The sequence below is a fragment of the Elephas maximus genome, chromosome 7 (assembly GCF_024166365.1).
Source record: "Elephas maximus indicus isolate mEleMax1 chromosome 7, mEleMax1 primary haplotype, whole genome shotgun sequence".
In the NCBI taxonomy this organism is placed as follows: Eukaryota; Metazoa; Chordata; class Mammalia; order Proboscidea; family Elephantidae; genus Elephas; species Elephas maximus.
This window is the reverse complement of record NC_064825.1, coordinates 130,394,736-130,413,425: the sequence shown is the minus strand read 5'-3', so window position 1 is coordinate 130,413,425 and position 18,690 is coordinate 130,394,736. Positions and strand designations below refer to the sequence as shown.

At 58.1% G+C, this 18,690-nt stretch overlaps 1 protein-coding gene across 4 annotated transcripts; it reads left to right on the top strand.

Moving 5' to 3' along the window:
• The first annotated feature begins 723 nt into the window (after positions 1-723).
• On the top strand, positions 724-18,326 carry CLCF1 (cardiotrophin like cytokine factor 1). 4 transcript variants are annotated; one of them, XR_007518288.1, is made up of 7 exons: positions 724-978; positions 6,977-7,143; positions 8,892-9,741; positions 9,860-9,959; positions 15,335-15,519; positions 15,625-15,747; positions 17,996-18,326. XR_007518288.1 is itself a non-coding variant. In XM_049892630.1 (3 exons), the coding sequence occupies exons 1-3, from the start codon at positions 963-965 to the stop codon at positions 9,384-9,386; spliced, it is 678 nt and encodes a 225-aa protein (XP_049748587.1). In that variant the 5' UTR covers positions 724-962; the 3' UTR covers positions 9,387-11,031. The 4 variants fall into 4 exon arrangements, 1 of the variants encoding a protein (XP_049748587.1); XR_007518287.1 differs by having other exon boundaries at positions 8,892-9,959; XR_007518289.1 differs by lacking the exons at positions 15,625-15,747; positions 17,996-18,326 and having other exon boundaries at positions 8,892-9,959; positions 15,438-15,447.
• Positions 18,327-18,690: the final 364 nt, after the last annotated feature.

Genomic DNA, 18,690 nt, shown 5'->3' with positions numbered 1-18,690 from the left:
AGTCCTCGCTGAGTCACCCTCGAAGCCTCTGGTGTTGAAACTGGTCCGGTGCCTCGTGCTGATTAATGAATTACAAATCCCCCGCCCCGTGTGCACTCCATCGCCCTGGTCACTGAGAAGAAGAATGAAGAACCTTGTGCACTGGAGAGGAAAGCCTCGCCAAGTGCCCTCTTTCCTCCCCCACCCCGAGATGGGCAGTGGGCCTGCAGGGCCTTTGGCCTTCCCCCCAGGGGGCACTGTGGGCCGGTTAGTCACCTGCCCCAGCCCCAGCGCCTCACTTAGCCCAGTTTCTGGAAATGGGACAAGCGGCGGGACAATAGGCAAGGGGGGCGGTCGGCCCAGACAAAGGGCAGCAGGAAAAACACCATCACTTGCTGCGAGGCCAGCTCGCTGGCATTTGGGAAAATGTGTCATTACATTTACTCAGGGGGAGGGGAGGGAAGGTTGGCGATGAAGAGGGCGAGGTAGGGTGGGAGCAGGGGACAGCACCGGGCCATGGCCGGGGGGCAGGCGGCCCTCGGCCGACACCGAGGGAGAAGAAAAGCAGGGGACCGGCGCACCCCCTTGGCTCGCTGCCGGAGTTTGCAGACGGACTGATGTCCTCCCCGCCCCCTCCCCCAGGAGGCCCAGGGTGGTACCGCCGCCGCCTCGCCTCACCTCACCCCCCCTCGGTGCTGTGGGAGGGAGAGAAGCCCCAGAAGCCCTCCCTTTCCTCCTCCCCTCCTCCCCCCACCCCGGGGAGGGCCGCTACAATTTGTGGTTACAGCTTTACACGTCAGAAAAAAAAAAAAAAAAAGTTTGCAGAATGTCCCACACCGAAAAAAAAATCCGAAACCGAGCGAAAAAAACCTGCGAGTGGGCCTGGCGGATGGGATTATTAAAGCCTCGCCGGAGCCGCGGCTCGCCCTCCCACTCCGTCAGCCTCGGGAGAGGAGCCGCGCCCGCCGGCCGCCCCCAGCCCCATGGACCTCCGAGCAGGTAGGAGCCCGGGCGAACCCCGGCCGCCGCCCCCGCCCCGCGCCGAGATCCGGGTCCGTCCTCCCCCGGGAGCCGGGTCGGGGCCGGGCCGGAGCTGCCCGCCAGCCGGGCTCGGGCCGGGGAGGCGCGGCCGGGCACCCCTGAGAGGGGCCGGGCGGGGACGCGGCATTCCGAGAGTCCGCTCGGCGGGGCAGGAGGTGGCTCCGGGCGCGGGGAAGCCCGCGAGCCGCAGAGCGAGAGGCGGCAACCTGGAGCCCCGGCGCGGCGGGGTCCCGGGGAGGCCGGCGGACTGAGCCCCACGCAGAGGCGCGAGCGGGTCCGGCGGGCGAGGGCTCGGCGGGGACCGCGCAGGGCGAGGGCACGGCGGGGGAGGGGACGCGGCGGTGGCGGTGGCGGTGGCGGCGGCAGAGGCCGACACCTCGGGCTGCGGAGCGAAGCCGGCGGGGGGGGGGGGAGAGGGCGGAGGGCGGAGGGCAGAGCGGGCCGGGCCGGGCGGGCCGAGCCGCGGGACTCGCACAAGCCGCCCGAGCCCACCGTGCAGCCCGTGGCCGGCGAGCAGCCGGCGGCAGGTAGGGTCCGGGCGGTGGGCGGCCGCGGGGGCCTGGGAGTGATTAGTGCGGGGGGCGGGCGCAGCCCGGCTGGACTGGCAGGAAAAAGTCCGTCACCGGCCGGGGAGCGGCAGCAGCGCCGGCGCCGGAGCCCTTACGCGGCACGGGCCGGGCGGGGAGCGGAGGGCGGGCCGGGCAGGGAGCTGGCGCGCGGGAAAGGGCAGCGACCGGGCCGGGCCGGGCCCGGGAGCCCCGGAGCCGCCCCCGCCGCCGGGAAGGGAGCGACCAGGCGGGAGCGGGCCGGGGGTGCTGGGGCCACACAGGGAGAAGGCGCCGCCGCCGCCCCCCGGGGTGGGGGCCGGGAGCGAGAGGTCACCACAGAGAGGGCACCCTTCGAGGAAGCCCGGGTTGCCAGGTCCTCCCCATTTCTGCTTGCCCTCCCTTCCTAACAGGCAACGCAACACTGAGCTCCTGGAGCCTTCCCTGCAGACCCCTAACCCCAGGGGCCACTGCCCTGTTTCCTCAGGGGCCCCGCCTGGCCGTCCCCTGTGGTAGGAAGGGGCTGCCAGGAGAGGAAGGGATTGGACTTAGTGGGCAGCAGCTGACTGAGTCTTGGAGGGGTACTAGACAGACTTCTCTATCGTGGTCACTCTGACCCAGACCCAAGCAGATGTCATTTGCGGGCTTTCACTGCCCTGACCCCTGACCAAACATGACACAGGGACATGGCCCTGTGTACCTAACAGGCCATCCCCACTCCTCCCACTGGCTCATACTCGCAGCCTTCAGCCACACAGCTAACCAGGCACCAGGCGGACATGACGGCAGCTGTCCCCCCCCCACCCCCGCCACCTCAGACTGGTGTGATGGCCCCTCTCCCCTCCACACACACAGCCCCACTCGCCTGTCCCGTCCCACATGTGCACACCTCTGCCCCAGCTCCTCAGTTACCACACTTCACATTCCGCCCCACAATCCCACCTGCCTATTCCCATCTGGCTCTGACCTTGTCCCTCTGAGCCCCTCCCACAGCCTCCTGCACAGTCTTGATAACAACACCCTTTCACATGCCCCCACACACTTCCACTGCTTCACTTCACTCCCCTGCGCTGGCTTCACGCTGCTTGTCCTGGGCCACCCAGGGTTCCTCCCAGGCCCAACAGAGGACACTCTCATTCAAATCAAAGCCCACTCCTGTCTCAGTTACTGACTTCCCAGGGCAGGAGCTTGGCCCGCCCTCTGCTTCTTCCGCTGGGCCTCAGTTTCTTCTTCTGTTTAGTCTGGAAGAGCAGGGCAGGGGGGATGCTGAGGAGATGGAGCTCCACATGTCTCAGCTGGGAGGAACTTTGGCGCACAAGTCCAGCGTTCCCCGGGTTTGGTAGCATCAGCTGTCTCCAGCCTCCAGGCCCTTGTTTCCCCACTAGCCTCTAAGCCACTGCTCAGCAGTCTGGGGAAAAGGGAACCAAGAAGAGGGTGGAAGGGAGAGAAGAAGTGAGGGGGAGAGCAGCCAGCCCAGAGGAGCAGGATAGGTGGGTGTTTTCTGTGGGCCCTTCCCCTCTGCCCCTCTTGGGCCTTCCCTGAGAAGGCAAAGTGCCTGGATCTACACCACAGGGTACATAGCACCCCTAACCCACTCTCCCCCACTTCCCCTCAATACACCTCTCCAAGGTCACCCACATGCTAGTCCTGGCTGGCCCCATCTTTAGCCCAGTCTGTAGCCACCGCACCCACACCTCTGGAACTCTCTCTCTGGGGCCTCCCTGGCTTAGCTGCCTGTCTGATGCACCCTGGCATGTCTGCATTGCTGAGCCCCCACCCCACCAAGTGAGGCTGCCTGGGTCGGGGGCGGTACGCAGGCCAGGCACTGAGGGCGAGTGCGCCTGCCTGGGCAGCAGGGTCAGTGGCTGTGTGCTTTTGTGGGCCGAGTGTGTATGTTCATGAGAGGGGCCAAGGTTCCCAGGGCCCAGGGATCTGGATGGAATTAGGGGCTGGCTGGGCGGGGGCCAGGATGGGGATGGGGGGGCTGCAGCAGGAAACGTGAGCTGCACTCATTAGCTTCTCACGTGCTCAGCAGATTTATAAACACAGGGAGAAGACGGATGTAAACAATCGGTGGGCAGCAGCCAGAGCAGGGCCGGGGTGGGCGGGCTGGGGGCCAGTATTGGGGGAGGGGGCTGTGACAGGCCCCGCAGGCCACCTGCGAGGTCCACCTGTGTGTGCCCTGGAGAGGAGTCTGCCCACCACATACTCCCTGCAGGCACACTCCCTCCTGTCTGGCTCCAGGCTACACCCCAGGTGTTTGCTGCCCAAAGACTATAGCGTGCCCAGCCCCTCCCCCCCGCCTCCAGCTAGGGGGACAGGGACTGGGATGCCTCCTGGCCCTAAAGTGGGAGCTCGGTAGGGGGGTGGAGGCAGCGCCTGTCCTTGACTTCCCACTCTCCTGCTTCTTCTCCCTCTGGCTTCTTAGACTTCTTTCTCTCTGGTGCTCCGTGGGACAGTCAGTCGGCTCCTCTGCTCTCTGCCCTGCCCCCCCCCCCCAACAAGCCTGCAGTGACACAGTTACCTCAGAACTGAAATATTCCTGGAAACACCGGCCTCGTCTGGTTAATTTCATGAGCCGTTTTTCTGCCCAGATGACTTAGCTCTTGTTTATCCAAAGGCCTCTCCCCCTGCTGTCCCATGTAGGGAGCTGGTCCCCCCAGGATGTCCCACAGGGCCCAGAAAGGGAGGGGGCAAGAGGGGCCAGAGAAGTTGCTGACCACCACTCCTCTGTGAGAGAGGCAGAGCATTCCTGAACCCTGGCTGGCAGGGCTGTCCCAAGGCAGGGTGGGGACACAGGGGAGCCCAGCTCCCAGCTTCTGCTTCACCAAGCCCCCAACATTGCCACTAATGGTGAGCTAGGCCAGACTCGGTCCTGAGAACTACCTCAAGGCTGGCAGGGCTGCTTCCTCCCTTAGCAGGTCTCCACCCTACAAAACTAATCCCACGTGGTACCCACAGGATCTTGGAGTTAACCCAGCCAGGTCCCCAATGGAGCTGGGCTGAGGAGGGCCCGAGGCTTCTTGCATAGGAGGATCTAGAGCTGGTCTTGAGATGTGAAGAACAGGGAGAAGAAAGGAACTCAGACAAGAGCTAGGCATGGAAAGGAAGGATGAGAGGAACATTCAAGAAGGAAACCACAGGTTGCAGATAGGAAGGAAGAAAGCAGGGCAGTTATGTGCCTGGCCCTGGTCTCTCTCCTAAATATACACACACAAACCTACTCTCTCTCTCTCACACACACACACACCCTCAAACCAAGAATGCTTCACCTAGAGAGCAGTGTCCCTGTGACTGGGAACCCCTACTCCCACACTGCGTCAATAAAGTCAGCTAGTCAAGCATCTGAAAGAGTCAACTTGGCCCAGTTGGCCCACTGCAAAAGCCTCCACCTGACCCCTATACTCTATTTATAAGGGACATCGTTATACAGTTTGAGTCCTAAACCTCTCCTAGTTTGTGACCATAACTAAAACCTTAAGCCAGCACTATGACTAACCTAAAGTCCAACTAGTCTTAATTCTTTCTTAACTCCAAACCCTATCCTAACTCTGTTGTTATTGTTGTGTGCCATCGAGTCGATTCTGACTCATAGCGACCCTATATAATAAAGCAGAACTGCCCCAATTGCCTAGGGTTTCCTAGGCTGTAATCTTTACAGGATGGAGTCCTGGTGGCACAGTGGTTAAAGACTTGGCTGCTGACCGAAAGGCTGGCAGTTCAAAACCACTAGCCGCTCCACAGGAGAAAGATGTGGCAGTCTGCTTCCGTCAAGATTTACAGGGTAGTTCTCCTCTGACTTATAGGGTCACTATGGGTCAGAATTGACTCAATGGCAATGAGTTTTTAATCTTTATGGGAGCCGATCGCCAGGTCATTTCTCCCACGGAGCTGCCGGGTAGGTTCAAACCGCTGACCCTTCAGTTAATAGCCAAGCGCTTAACCGTTGCGCCACCAGGGCTCCTTGTCCTAACTCTAGTGTAGTCAAATTGCAAACCTACCAAACTGATTTTTTAATTATCAAAGCAATCTCTGTCATTGCAGAAATATTTGAAAGTACAAAATATAAACTAGAGGAAAGAAATCACCCAGAACTTCACACCTATCCAAGCTTAAAACCCCAGCTAGCCCTTGTAATGACATGCCAAGGCAAAGACTTAGCCCCGGGTAACCCTCTGCCTGCCCTCTAACCTAACCACATCCCCTGCTGGACTCAAACCTCAACCAAACTCAATCAACCAAAGCCCAAGTCTAAAACCCTGAAACTTTAAAAAGTAACCCAGTCCTTAAACCTAACCTAGCCAATGCCAATTTTATCCCTACCCTATCCTATCCCTAACTGCCTTTACCCAATCTCAATGCCCACTGAATCCGGGCCTAGTGCTCTTGACCTTGGACCTCACCTAAAAGCCTAGAAGTGCATGTTTCCCAGCTGCCTACATCCCTAGCCTCTGGCCCCTTTCAAAGACCTCTAACCTCTGGCCCCCTGCATTGACCCCTGGCCCCCTGCACTGACCCCTGACCTCTGGCCTCTGCATCCTGGATGTCCACGCTCTCCAGCACCATCAGCTGACAAGCCCAGTTCATCGAATGCATCTGTCTCTGTTCCCTCTCTCCCCACCCCCTCTGTCTCTCTCAGTCCCCACTGCAGGCTGATCGAAAGGCCTCACTCAGGTCGAACTTTCCTCCATCCAAAACCCTAGGTAAGAATGGGGCAAACCTCCACACTGCAGCTAATCCCTGAGAGTGCACACGGAAGATTCTTCAATCTAACACTGCCTACACTTCCCACGCCCAGGAATCACATTCTAGAGTATACCCGCCACCAACTCCAGAAGCCAGCCCCAGTGGTCTCTCCCTAAATCTGCAGCCCCTCTGTTCTGTTCTCAGCCTGCGGCCCTCCCTGCCGCACCCCCACCCTCAGCCTCAGGGTGGACGCCTCCCTTGCCAGCTCTGAAAGGTGCTGTTTCCCCTCTGCTTGGATCCCCTCATGCTGCCATGGGATGGTGAGACTGGGAGAGGAGGCTGAGGTACACAGGGAACCCAGGAATGGTCCCAGCCCGCCTTGTACACACACATACATGTTGGCACACATGCCGTGGCAGACATGCCAAAGAATCTTTCTTAGTTGCCACACAAACATACTCTTAAATATCTGTTGATACACACAGATACACACACACAGACACGGACACACACACACACCAAGCCCCATCCTCAAACACATACATGCCTCCACACACACACTTTCTCAGGCCAGGAACAGTCCACCTCCTCCATCCCCTCCGCCTCCCATCTGGCGTCCCCCCTCCCTCTCACCCCAGCCCAAGGTGGGGACCGACACTTGAGGGGCTGCCAGCTGCCTCCTCGCTGGGCCTGGCCACCTCATGCCCCTGCCCTCCTGCCCACAGGGGACTCGTGGGGGCTGCTAGCTTGCCTGTGCACTGTGCTCTGGCATCTCCCTGCGGTGCCAGCCCTCAACCGTACAGGGGACCCAGGGCCCGGCCCGTCCATCCAGAAAACCTACGACCTCACCCGCTACCTGGAGCACCAACTCCGCAGCTTGGCTGGGACTTACGTGAGTATCAGGGCAGCTTAGGGGTCTTTTTTTTTTAGGGGTCTGGGTGCTGGGCAAGAATGAGAAGAGGAGCTGGGGGGAAAAGAGGTGATGAGGGGCCTGGTGAGTGATGGGGTGCTGAGGAGGGGCCCTTTGGCTCCAAGCAGTCTCCCTGTCTGGCCTATCTCCTGCCCTTCCCTCTTGGTGCCCCCCTCCTCCCTATCCCTGGCCCCAGGACTAGGCATGTGGGCAGGCCTCGCACCCGCCTTGGCCCATTGCCCCACTGGCTGCCAGCCCAGCCACCCACCTCCCCCTGGGGGCTGGGGAAGTCTCCTCTGTTTACACCGTGTTGTGGTGTCTCTCACACGGGCGGGGCTGGGTGGGGATGAAGGGGCCCCACCTCCCAGGCCTGTGTTCCAGCTCGCCCCTGCCCCCAGTCCTGGGCCCCTGCTGCTCGGGACCCCTGGGCCTCCCTTCTGTTTGCTTCTTCCATCCTGGCTGGGCTTCTACAGGGGTCCTGGGGGAGGGGGGGCTGCAGGGACCCAGGCTGGTGTTGGCAGGGGCGTAGGGTGGGGATGGAGGCTGTGCTGGAAGTGCTTGGGGATGGTCCAGAGGTGTTCAGACAGCCCAGGAGGGAAGGAAGAGGTCAGAGAAGCCAAGGACCGTGGGGAGCTGGCCCCTCTTCCCGAGTTCCTCTTCCAATCCCAGACCCTACTCTGGAGCCAGGGAAGGAAGGGGAGGAGGGTGGCGGGGGAGCTGGCTCCAGCCCCAGGATACACCGAGGAAATTAGTTTGTCTCTGTGCTTGTCAGCGTGTGAACCTCCCCCTGGGCCCTCGCCTATCCCAGGCCTCGCCCCTCTCTTCTCTCCCTTTCTCTCTGCTGACAGGGCCCTCGGCCCTTTGCTTGGGCCCCAGGCCTCTCCCTGAGGACTGGCAAGGGCCCTGCCCTCCTCCCTATATGCCTTCCAGACCCTTCCTCCTGCCCCACTCTTGGAGTTTCTTCCTTCTGCAGCCCTGTTCCTATTAGCCAAGCCCCTCCTTGCAGTGTCAGTGAGTACCCATCTGTCCCCTGTCCCTGCAGGTGAGTGGGACCTGCACGTCCACGCTGAGTGAGGCTGCGCGATGTCTCCCTGGCCAGGAAACCTCTGCTTGCTTCTACTACCCCCTCTAGTAGCCGACCCTGTTTCTCTCCTGGTTTCCCCTGCCAAATTTCTCCAAGGAGTGGTCTACACCCTCTGCCTCCACTTCCTCTCCACCCACTCACTCCTTAACCCCCTGCAGTCTGGCTTCCAGGCTACCACGGTGGCCCTCTCCAAGGTCTTCAGTCAGGCCTTCTCCCGCCTCCTCTCCTCATTCTCACTCTGTTTTGCAGCCACACTGTTGCGCTCTGCTCCCTTCTTAGGTCCTCTTCCCTGGCCTCTGCCTCTCCAGCCTCACCACCTGGCGCCTTCGGTGGTGGCTCCTCTTCCTCTCTAGCCTGCCCTGACGGGGGGCCCCCACACACCCAGCAGTCAGTGTGTCCTGACTGAGCATCCACTGCGGGCTTTCTCTTTCTGTACCTCTCTGTAGAGCTCATCATCCCCGCTGCTTCAACTGTCACCTCCCTACAAATGACATCCTGGTCGGAGAGACTTAGGGAGGCCTGAACAGAGAAGCATAGCGTTGCCGGGGCCAGTCAGAGCAGATGCGAAGTAGACACTTTGGGGCAGGTGGCCACTCACGGAGCCGCTGCTCCGCCCTCCCTCCCCATCGCCCTCTCCTTTCCACAGCTGAACTACCTGGGCCCCCCTTTCAATGAGCCTGACTTCAACCCACCTCGGCTGGGGGCAGACACTCTGCCCAGAGCCACCGTTGACCTTGATGTGTGGCGGAGCCTCAATGACAAACTGCGGCTGACCCAGAACTACGAGGCCTACAGCCACCTTCTGTGCTACCTGCGCGGCCTCAACCGCCAGGCTGCAACGGCCGAGCTGCGCCGCAGCCTGGCCCACTTCTGCACCAGTCTCCAGGGCCTGCTCGGCAGCATTGCTGGCGTCATGGCAGCTCTGGGCTACCCATTGCCCCAGCCCTTGCCTGGGACAGAGCCCACCTGGGCCCCTGGTCCTGCCCACAGCGACTTCCTCCAGAAGATGGACGACTTCTGGCTGCTGAAGGAGCTGCAGACCTGGCTGTGGCGCTCAGCCAAGGACTTCAACAGGCTCAAGAAGAAGATACAGCCTCCAGCTGCTGCGGTCACCCTGCGCTTGGAGGCCCACGGCTTCTGATCTCTGCCTTACCACCCTCCTCCTACCCCTCCCCACTGAAACCGTGCTCCCTTCTGGGAGAGAGAAACCTGTATGCCAACATCTGTTGAGCCAGGAGACAGAAGCCATGAGCTTCTGGCCCTCCCCTGGATGAGACGGGGTGTGATGCAGTAGCCCCGTCTCCTCCCCGCCTCCCCAAGTCCTACAGGTCTGGGGAAGAGGTGCAATAGGCCCTATCCCATTTCTACAAGAAGTACTGCTCAAGGGAGCCCCAGGTGGTCTAAGTTGGCTCGCAAAGGTCTCACCATCTCCTGTTGCCGGCCCACCACTGCCAGTGCCTCCCAGCCTCTCAAGTGCACTTCCAGGAAGCGTGACAGTAGGTCAGGGATTGGGGCCACCACAGCAAGTGCCTTTCTCGGGTGAAGCCCTTTGGCTGGCCCACTCTCCTTGGATGTGTGTTGTTTCCCTACCCCCAAATAACTCTCTATGTCCAGTTCAGGAAACAAACATGGTGGCGCAACTAAGCAGGAAGAAAACGGGATTAAAAATAGAAGAGGTGGGCTCTGCATTGGAGGTGGCCTGTAAACCAGACAGGTAATACCGAAAGCGGAGGGGTGGGGACAGACGTGACCCAGGGGCCACCAAGGCAGTCAGTGGTCCAGGGTGGCAAACGAAGCCATGGTGAGCATCGGCACCTTGCCTTGTGGTATTTGCCGGCATCACCATGCCTCCTCTCAGCCCTTCCCCAGGGTATCTGTGGGTTGCCCAGGCTTGGGAGGGCAACTACAGACACAGCCACAGGATTTCCTGAAAGTTTACATTGCAGTAGCATTTTGGGGTGTGGGGGGCAGCTCCCCCTGGCCTGGGCCCTCAGCCCCACCCACTCATGACTCTAAGTTTGTTGTATTAATATTTATTTATTTGGAGATGTTATTTATTAGATGATATTTATTACAGAATTTCTATTCTTGTATTAACGAATAAAATGCTTTCCCCAGAACTTATGCTCTTTGGTGGCCTCGCCCCTCCTCCTGTTTCTTATTTCTTGGTTCTCCTGGCCCTCCCCAGCCCCTGGCTCCCATTGCCATGAGTGGAGGGCCCAGAGCCCCAGGGGCTCACCCAGGAAACACAGAGCTGGCGGGGAGAGACTCTCCTCTCACCCTCCCTCCCCAAGGAGAGACGAGCAAACGCATCTCTGCTCCTGCTCCCGCAACCCTCCTCCTGCTCCCCCACCCTCTTCCTGTGCCCCCTACCCTCCTCCTGCGCCCCCTACCTTCCTCCTGCTCCCCTTACCCTCTTCCTGCTCCCCCAACTCCCCTCCTGGTCCCTCTGCTCCCTCTACCAACCCTGTCAGGTAGTCCTCCCACATATCTCTGTCTGTCCCTTCCTTTCTTCCTCCCTGCTTTTGCTCTGTCCTCCTCACCCCTCCGGGTCACTTAATGGTTTTACAGGTTTGGCTCCCCGCTATGAAATTCTCCTTTCCAGCCCACCCTCCACATCAGAGCTGTTTACTTGCTCCTCTGGGGCCCTCTCCTAAGTGGTCAGCCCCTGAGCACTAGGTCCCAGTTTCTCCAGGACCCCCATCTGCTGCCATCCACTTGGGACCCCAGAGCAGTGCTCCTCACCTTCTCCTCTATACCTTCATTTTCTAGGGAGAGTGACAGACAGCAGCTAAGTCACAGTTCTCAGCTGTGGCTCCATTCTCTCTCTAGTGTAAGGAAGTATGGGGCGGGTAGGAGGGTGGGAGACCTCCTTCTGGGCTGGAAGGGAGTGAGATGGATTGATTCAAGGGATGACTTAAGCCCAAACTGCAGCTTCATAACCTTTTAGCTGAATAACCTCAGACATTACTTACTCTCTCTGAGCTTCAGTTTCCCCATCTGCGAAGTAAGGGTAGTACCCTGACAAGATCGCTGGGACGGAAACCAGAAACAGTGAAGGCAAGTGCTAGGCTGCAGCAACAGCAGCTGTGGCACTTACAGATGATGTGGGACATAGTGTGTCATGACACTCTAGTTAAGAACCACTGGGTAAATGAATGGGTTACCTGCCCCCCGGGTAGTCCCTGGATGTTTTACAAGGGCCTCCTGCGACAGTGCCTTAAGTCAAGGGAGCAACAAATGATGGTAATGTCAGTTGACAGCTATTTTAAAGCCTTAAGGACCTGCCCATCACTGTGCTAACTAGAATAGGAAAGCCAGGAGCCCAAAACTGAGCTTGGTTCCTGCCCTTACAGCGCTTTCCATCTACTTGGGAAGAAAAGACCAGCTTTCCTGAGACACTAAGAGGGAAAAGCATACCCATGTCAGATGGCCTGGGAGGAACCAACATGTGTACACCCCATTGGGAAGAGGAGGCCGGGGTGGAGAGGGCGCAGGAGGGGCTGGACCTGCTTGTAGGCAGAGCATATCAGGCTCTGCTGAATGTCCCTGGGTCACCTGGCCCAAGGTGGAGGGCACCTTCCTGCCCTGAGGGGTCCAGGCTCCTGAGGCAGAGACATCTGCTGGCCATGGCCAGGGGGACCCTCAGGCCCTGCGTCCTGCCTAACGACAAAAGAGGGGCATCTGGAACTCTCTCCATGCATGAGCAAAATATCTGTCATATGTAAGGCACAATACAAGGGTCACGAGGAATATGGAGAGAAATGCTCACCCCCTCACCCAACAGTGAGCTTCTTGAGGGCAGATTCTGAGTCCTCCTCCATCTCCCTATCTGCAGCACCCAGCTAAGGCCCTACCCAAAGAAGGCGCTCAATAAATGTGTGTTGGACAAAATAATCTAAAGGGAACAGGTCACTCTCCGGCCATCCAGTGCTGAAACACACAGCAGAATTTGATTAAGTGCAGAAAGAAAGATGCAGGAAAGTACTATGGGCATCGAGAAGGTGTGACCCCAGCTGGCTGAGTGAAGGCCCTGCTGGTCTGCCAGAGGGGAGGAGGTCTCCAGTCTTCATGTTTCCAGAACCTAGCTCATAGCAGGTACCCAATAATCACCTTTTGCATAAATGCATGAGGTGGGATTAGACACTGGTCTTGGAGGGTGGGCAGAATTTTGAGAGATGGGACAGGATCATGGCTAGCTCAGTCTGCCTCCCAGTCAAGCAGACAGTGTCAGAGGGCAGGGGCCAGCCAGGACTTACTCATCTCTGCACCCCCCCAGCAGTGGGCACAATAACTGGCACACAGTAAAAGACTTGGTAGTTTGCTGAATTAAAGTAATTTAAAGAGTATCAAGGTCCTTGGATGGCACAAACAGTTTGTGCTCGACTATGGTTGGCAGTTTGAACCCACCCAGGGGCCCTGTGGAAGGAGGCCTGGCAATCTGCATCCATAAAGATTACAGCTAAGAAAACCCTATGGAGCAATTCTATTCTGTACCACATGGGGTTGCCATGAATAGGAACCAACTTGTCGGCAATGGGTTGGTTTTGGTTTGAACAAGTATCCAGGTAACAGTGTAGTAGAAGTCAGGAGAAGAGAGTTTTAAGGAGCTGTCTGATCAACAGTCTCAGCTGTCCCCGAGAAACTGAGAGAATACTAAGAGAAATCCATTGGCTTTGGTCATTAGGCAGTCACAGGTGACCTTTGAAAGCAGTTGTGAGGCAGACACAATTATGAGATTAAACGGTACGGTGGAAAAGGAAGGGGGTCACTGTATTCACTCAAGAGTTTGGGGTAAAAGGAATATCTAGCAGGACCAAGGAAGAGTTTTTTTTTTTGTTTTGTGTTGTTTTTAATCCAAGAAGCTGGACTGTATGAAGAAGAACAGGGCATCAGGATTGGAGGAAGACTCATTAACAACCTGTGTTATGCCGATGACACAACCTTGCTTGCTGAAAGTGAAGACGACTTGAAGCACTTACTAATGAAGATCAAAGACCACAGCCTTCAGTATGGATTGCACCTCAACATAAAGAAAACAAAAATCCTCACAACTGGACCAATGAACAACATCATGATAAACGGAGAAAAGATTGAAGTTGCCAAGAATTTGATTTTACTTGGATCCACAATCAACAGCCATGGAAGCAGCAGTCAAGAAATCAAAACACGCACTGCACTGGGCAAATCTACTGCAAAGGACCTCTTCAAAGTGTTGAAGAGCGAAGATGTCACCCTGAAGACTAAGGTGCGCCTGACCCAAGCCATGGTATTTTCAATCACATCATATGCCTCTGAAAGCTGGACAGTGAATAAGGAAGACCAAAGAAGAATTGACGGTTTTGAATTGTGGTGTTGGCGAAGAATATTGAATATACCATGGACTGCCAAAAGAACAAACAAATCTGTCTTGGAAGAACTGTGGCCGGAATGCTCCTTAGAGGCAAGGATGGCGAGACTGTGTCTTACATACTTTGGACATGTTGTCAGGAGGGATCAGTCCCTGGAGAAGGACATCATGCTTGGCAGAGTACAGGGTCAGCAGAAAAGAGGAAGACCCTCAACGAGGTGGATTGACACAGTGGCTGCAACAATCAGCTGAAGCATAACAACGATTGTAAGGATGGCGCAGGACCGGGCAGTGTTTCATTCTGTTGTGCGTAGGGTCGCTATGAGTCGGAACCGCCTCAACGGCACCTAACAACAACAACAAACATGCCACTGGCTAAGTGCAGGGTGGTGGGTGGGGAAGAATAGAGAGGCCTCGGGACTAGAATAAGGAGACTACTGGAGGAGATTACAGAGGGCTGCCAGTCAGCATGGAAGGTGACATTCTCCAGTAGCAGAGAAGGGACAGGTAAAGATAAGGCATCATACAAGGCCTGAGTTACTCGCAGGGCAGGAAAGACAGAGAACCATCAGGGGTGAGGGGTTCTAGGGTGCTGGATTGCTGGCTGGCTGTGAGCCACAGAGTGCTGGCAGGTGGCAGTGAGGGAAAACTGTGGCAGATAAGGGTGCTCCAGGGGGAGGGAGGGGACGGCCGGAGGGAGGGCCGCAGAGGAGAGTGCCACTTGAGAGGGCATTTCTGAGTTTTCATTCGAAGTCTCCCCCAGACAGCTCCCTAATGAGCTGTTGGGGGTATGAACCCTCCTTTGAGTTCTGCCACTGTGTCCCCTGGGCCTTCTGTGAAGATGCTAGCTCTTTGGCACAGGTCTGCTGGCCAGGGATGGCTCATCAGTCTTTTCTGTGAGTGAGTTTGTCCTTAGTTCTCTGTCCACAGCTGTCTTAGGAGATGCAGTGAGGGGCCGAGTGAGCTTCCCTTGGTTATCTGAGGTTCCACCACACAAGTATGGCCTTACAGTCAGGGGCCCAGGTATCCTAAGAACCTTGGCTACCTGGTACCCTGCAGAGTCCTGGGGGATGTTATCTCTAGAAGTCTATGTTCCCAGGAAGGCTTGGGAGAATGGCGCGAGGGAGAGCCGGCCCTCCTCACTGTCCTCTCCAGATGCCATGCACTGGGGATTAGTTGCACTATCATCTAGGGAGCCCAGAAGTGCACCTGTGCTCAAGAGGATGAACAAGATGGGGGTTGGTTCCCTGAGGGCAGTAGCTCTGCTGGGGTGGGGTAGGAGTGGATATGGAAGAGGGTTCGGTGATGGTGGGAACAAGGTTTGCTGGCACTTGGCCCAACACCCAGGACTCAGGGATCTCCTCGGTATGTGAGGGGATTAATTCAAGCATTCATTTTACACACACACACACACACACACTCTCTCTCTCTCTCATCTACCCCAAATGGGGAAGAGCAAAGCAAGGTGTCTGTTCCCCTTAACCTAGAGGGCAAGGGCAGTGATTCAGGCCCCCGAGCACTCCAACAGGCGGCCCCCTCTCAGCCCCCCTTCTTCTCTGGAGCCACAACTGTCCCTGCCTTTGTCCCTTCAGTCCTTGAGTTCCCTGACTCAGTCTGGGTCCCCCCTTTACGAGCAGTGGACAAAGCCCTTGTCAGTGGGGTGGGGCGGCAATGGAGGGACTGTGAGAAAACTTCAGGTCCAGCCCTTTCTCAGTCACAACTATTGTTGGGTCCCTCAGCCTCGCCAGGTCAGAGGTCACCCCTAGGCCCCTCTCCAACTATATCTGATCTCCAAGACCTGGCTGATGGGGTGGAAACAGTTAAGGAGGACCTTCCTTCCAGCTAGACCAAGTCTGACACCTGGTGGCCAAGGTGAAGAATGGCCAGAAGGGCCCCAGGACTTCTCCAGAGCAGGATGGTCAAGGTAAACCGGGAGGGGACTGGAGGAGGTATGGAGGGTGGTAGTTGGTATGGGACAGAATAGACATCCTGTGGCAGAGAGACCCTGAGGAACCTTTACCTCGAGCAGGCTCCCACTGGCCCTTAAGCCCACTCGACTCGGAGGAGGGGTGTCTGGGAGTGCAGTGAGGAACTAGGAGGAACTGCCAGGAAGAATGCTGGCCCACAGGGCGAGGAATGGGGCCTCAGGCATGTGAGTATGTTGGGGGCTGAGATATCAGTCTGGCTGCCCAGAATCCCCTGAGCTCAGAGTGGGTGGCAGGGCCTGGGGGCCTGAGCAGGGGCTGCTGCGGGAGAGGGAAGAGCAGGGTACGCCCCACAGCCTCTGGGCCACAGGCAGCTGCTTTCTTCCCTCACCTGCCCCCACCTTCCCAGCTCTACCTGGAGTTGCCCACAAGCCCCATCGTGAGCTGGGGGCAGGGAGGGAGCTTACCAGGCGCAGGCGCAGTGCTGAGCTCCCCCTCCTGTCCTGCCACATTGTCTGAGCTAAGTCAGGCCTAATCCCCTTCCCCTCAGAGCAGCCAGCCGCAGGATTCGGCTCTCAGGAAGGTACTGGGCCCCTTCACGCTCCAGCTCTTTTCTCTCCTGGGCTCCCCTTGAGGGTTCCCAGCCGAGAATCAGCGGTCACTCCCGTCAGTCCCATCACCAGCCTCTGGGTGTCAGGGTGAGCCAAGGAACCTGAGCTTGAGTCTCAGGACATGCCTCAAAAGAGAGAGAACTTAGTCCTCAACTCAGACCTCAGCTGGCCCTTCAGCCTGAAGCTGCCACTGTGAGAAGCCCCAGGCCAGCAGTTTCGGGGATGGGCCTAGGACGCTGCCTGGTTAGGACAGGAATTCAGGCAGGTAGGTGATATGAGGCAGACAGGTAGGGGGCAAGGAGGAAAAGACGGAGGTGGCAGCTGAGGGCTGGCCTAGTTGCCAGCGCACCTTGGGGTCCAGATGCCGAGTCAGGGAGTAGGCCCAAGGGACAAGGATGACTCCAGTCATGAGTACACCTTGCCTCGGGGCTATCCCACTGATTGATGGAGCAAGGCCAAGGGACAAGGATGGCTCTGGTCCTGGGTGCCCCCTCCCCTTGTGGCTTATCCTGCTGTCTGATGGGAGGAGAGGCCGCTGCTGCCTGTGGAGAGTTCCCTCACTCTGGCCAGAAAGCCGGGCCTCAGAGTCCTGTGCTCAAGCTGACCACTCTGATTCTCATTCTTGTGGCTGGGGGGCGGGGGTGAAACCCAAGGGAGACATCTTCTGGCTGGGTGCAACAGGCCGGCAGGGTCTGAGCCAGGCAGAGCTGGAGGCTGCTGGCAGGGACAGCCCAGACAATGCCCACAGAGCAGGCTAGAGAGCCAGAGGCTGCAGACGGAGAGGAAGGCATAGGCCCAGGCTGCAGGAGGAGTCGCTGTGGCTGCCCAGCGGCACACCCCATTTCACGCTCCCTGGGCGGTGGCAGGGCCCCACGGCTATCAGCTTTCAGGGGTGGGAGGGATCAGGAATGAGGAGGGGTCTGCCCCACCCATGGCTCCCTACTCCCTCAGGGCTTTGTGGACTCAGGAGGTGGGTGGTGGCAACAGCTGGGACCCTGCGTGCAAGTGTACCTCTGGGAGCAGTCCAGGAGGTTCTTTCTGAGGCCCCCAAGAAGGGGTGGCCAGTCCCCCAGAGCCTAGCACTGTCCCTCCACAGGGCACTCAATGCGCAGCTGGACACAACACCTGAGCCCTTCCCAGCCCCGTGGAATGGGCTTCCCTGCTCCCGCCCCAACTCTGCCGGGCCCCTGTCTCCCTGGATGTGGGCCCCACTTAGTCCATGAGGCAGATGGGGGGATTAGATGGCCCAGCCCAGACAATAAAGGAGGGAAGGGCCTCCACCCCGGTGCAGTGCACCCACAGTGCTCACTCCCCGCTCAGCCCCCCTTAGGGAAGCTGATGGGGAGCCAGGAAGGAGGAGGCCCCTGAAGGATGGCCTGCTCCTCCCCCCCCCTTTCTGGTGTTCCCTCCAGAGCATTCACTTCTCCTACTTCTACAAAGACCACTGGCCACAGGTCCCCCAGGGCCCAGCTCTCTTCCTAACACAGTGCACCCAGAACCCAGAGCCTGGGAAAGCAGAACCAGAGTCCTCTGAGCTGGCCTCACCCTCCAGCCCTTTCTGGGGAGTGGAAAGAAGGGCCCATGGGATCCCCCCAGGGTGATTAGAGCTGTGCTGGGCCTGCTGCAAATTCCCAGACTCCCACTGGTTAGCACTTTCACCCGCTGCCAGGAAGTTGGTGAGGGGGAGGCGGGAGTAGGGGTGAGTCAGCGATGACAGGAGACCGAGGGACAAAGGTCATGGGTGGAGAATTGGGAGACACTGTTTACAGCAGCTCGCATCCTCCAGGAGGTCTTCGGATGCTAGCCCAGCCCTGGATTCTACAGTCTCTGACACTCCTTTTCTCCTCCTTTTTTTGTCTGTTAGGAATCATATCCTGGCCTTGATGATTTGCATGCTTTGATCGCCCTGACGGCCTGTGAGCTCCTGGAGGGCATGAAGGCCCGTGGTTAACAGCAGTGACCATAACGTATCCACACTTCCTACTTTGGAAAACATTCTTACATCTATTTAATTAATACGTGGGAAAGTGCTTGGAATGGGACTTGGCACATTGTTAGGACTGTTGTATTTTCTGCTCGCTTCCTCACCTGACTGCGAGAGACGTGGCAGCTTTCCCCAATGAAGGCCTGGGGACCCAGGCAAGTTAGGAGAGGACTAGCACCTCAGCTCTGCCTCCTGCGCAGTATGCCATTGTCCTGACTAGTGGGGCGGGCGGGCTGGGGGCCCCAGGAGGGCTGACAAGACAGGCGCTGGACTGGACTGAGGGTGGGCAGTCTCTGGGTTCAGACTGTGAGAAAGGAGCTCCAGAACCCGCGGGCTCTTCCAGCCAGGTCTCCTGGGCCCATGGGAACGGGGTGGGAGCAGAGAAGGGGCTGGATTAGCGCGGACTCTCCTCGGACCTCCAGAACTGCCCCCACAACGCGCCTGGGCCAAGAGGCCGGGCGGAAGCCTCGCGTGGGGCTCTGGGGAGTTACAAAACGGCCACGGGGATTACTGAGGCTGAAAAGATTTGCCTAGGAAGGACAAACGGGAAGTGAGAGGCCGAGGATAACGCTCCG

Bases quoted from the DNA above. Each gene is read 5' to 3' on its own strand.
- CLCF1 (XM_049892630.1), top strand. The intron at 7,144-8,891 runs GTGAGTATCAGG...TCCTTTCCACAG, and splicing joins GCAGCTTGGCTGGGACTTAC to CTGAACTACCTGGGCCCCCC.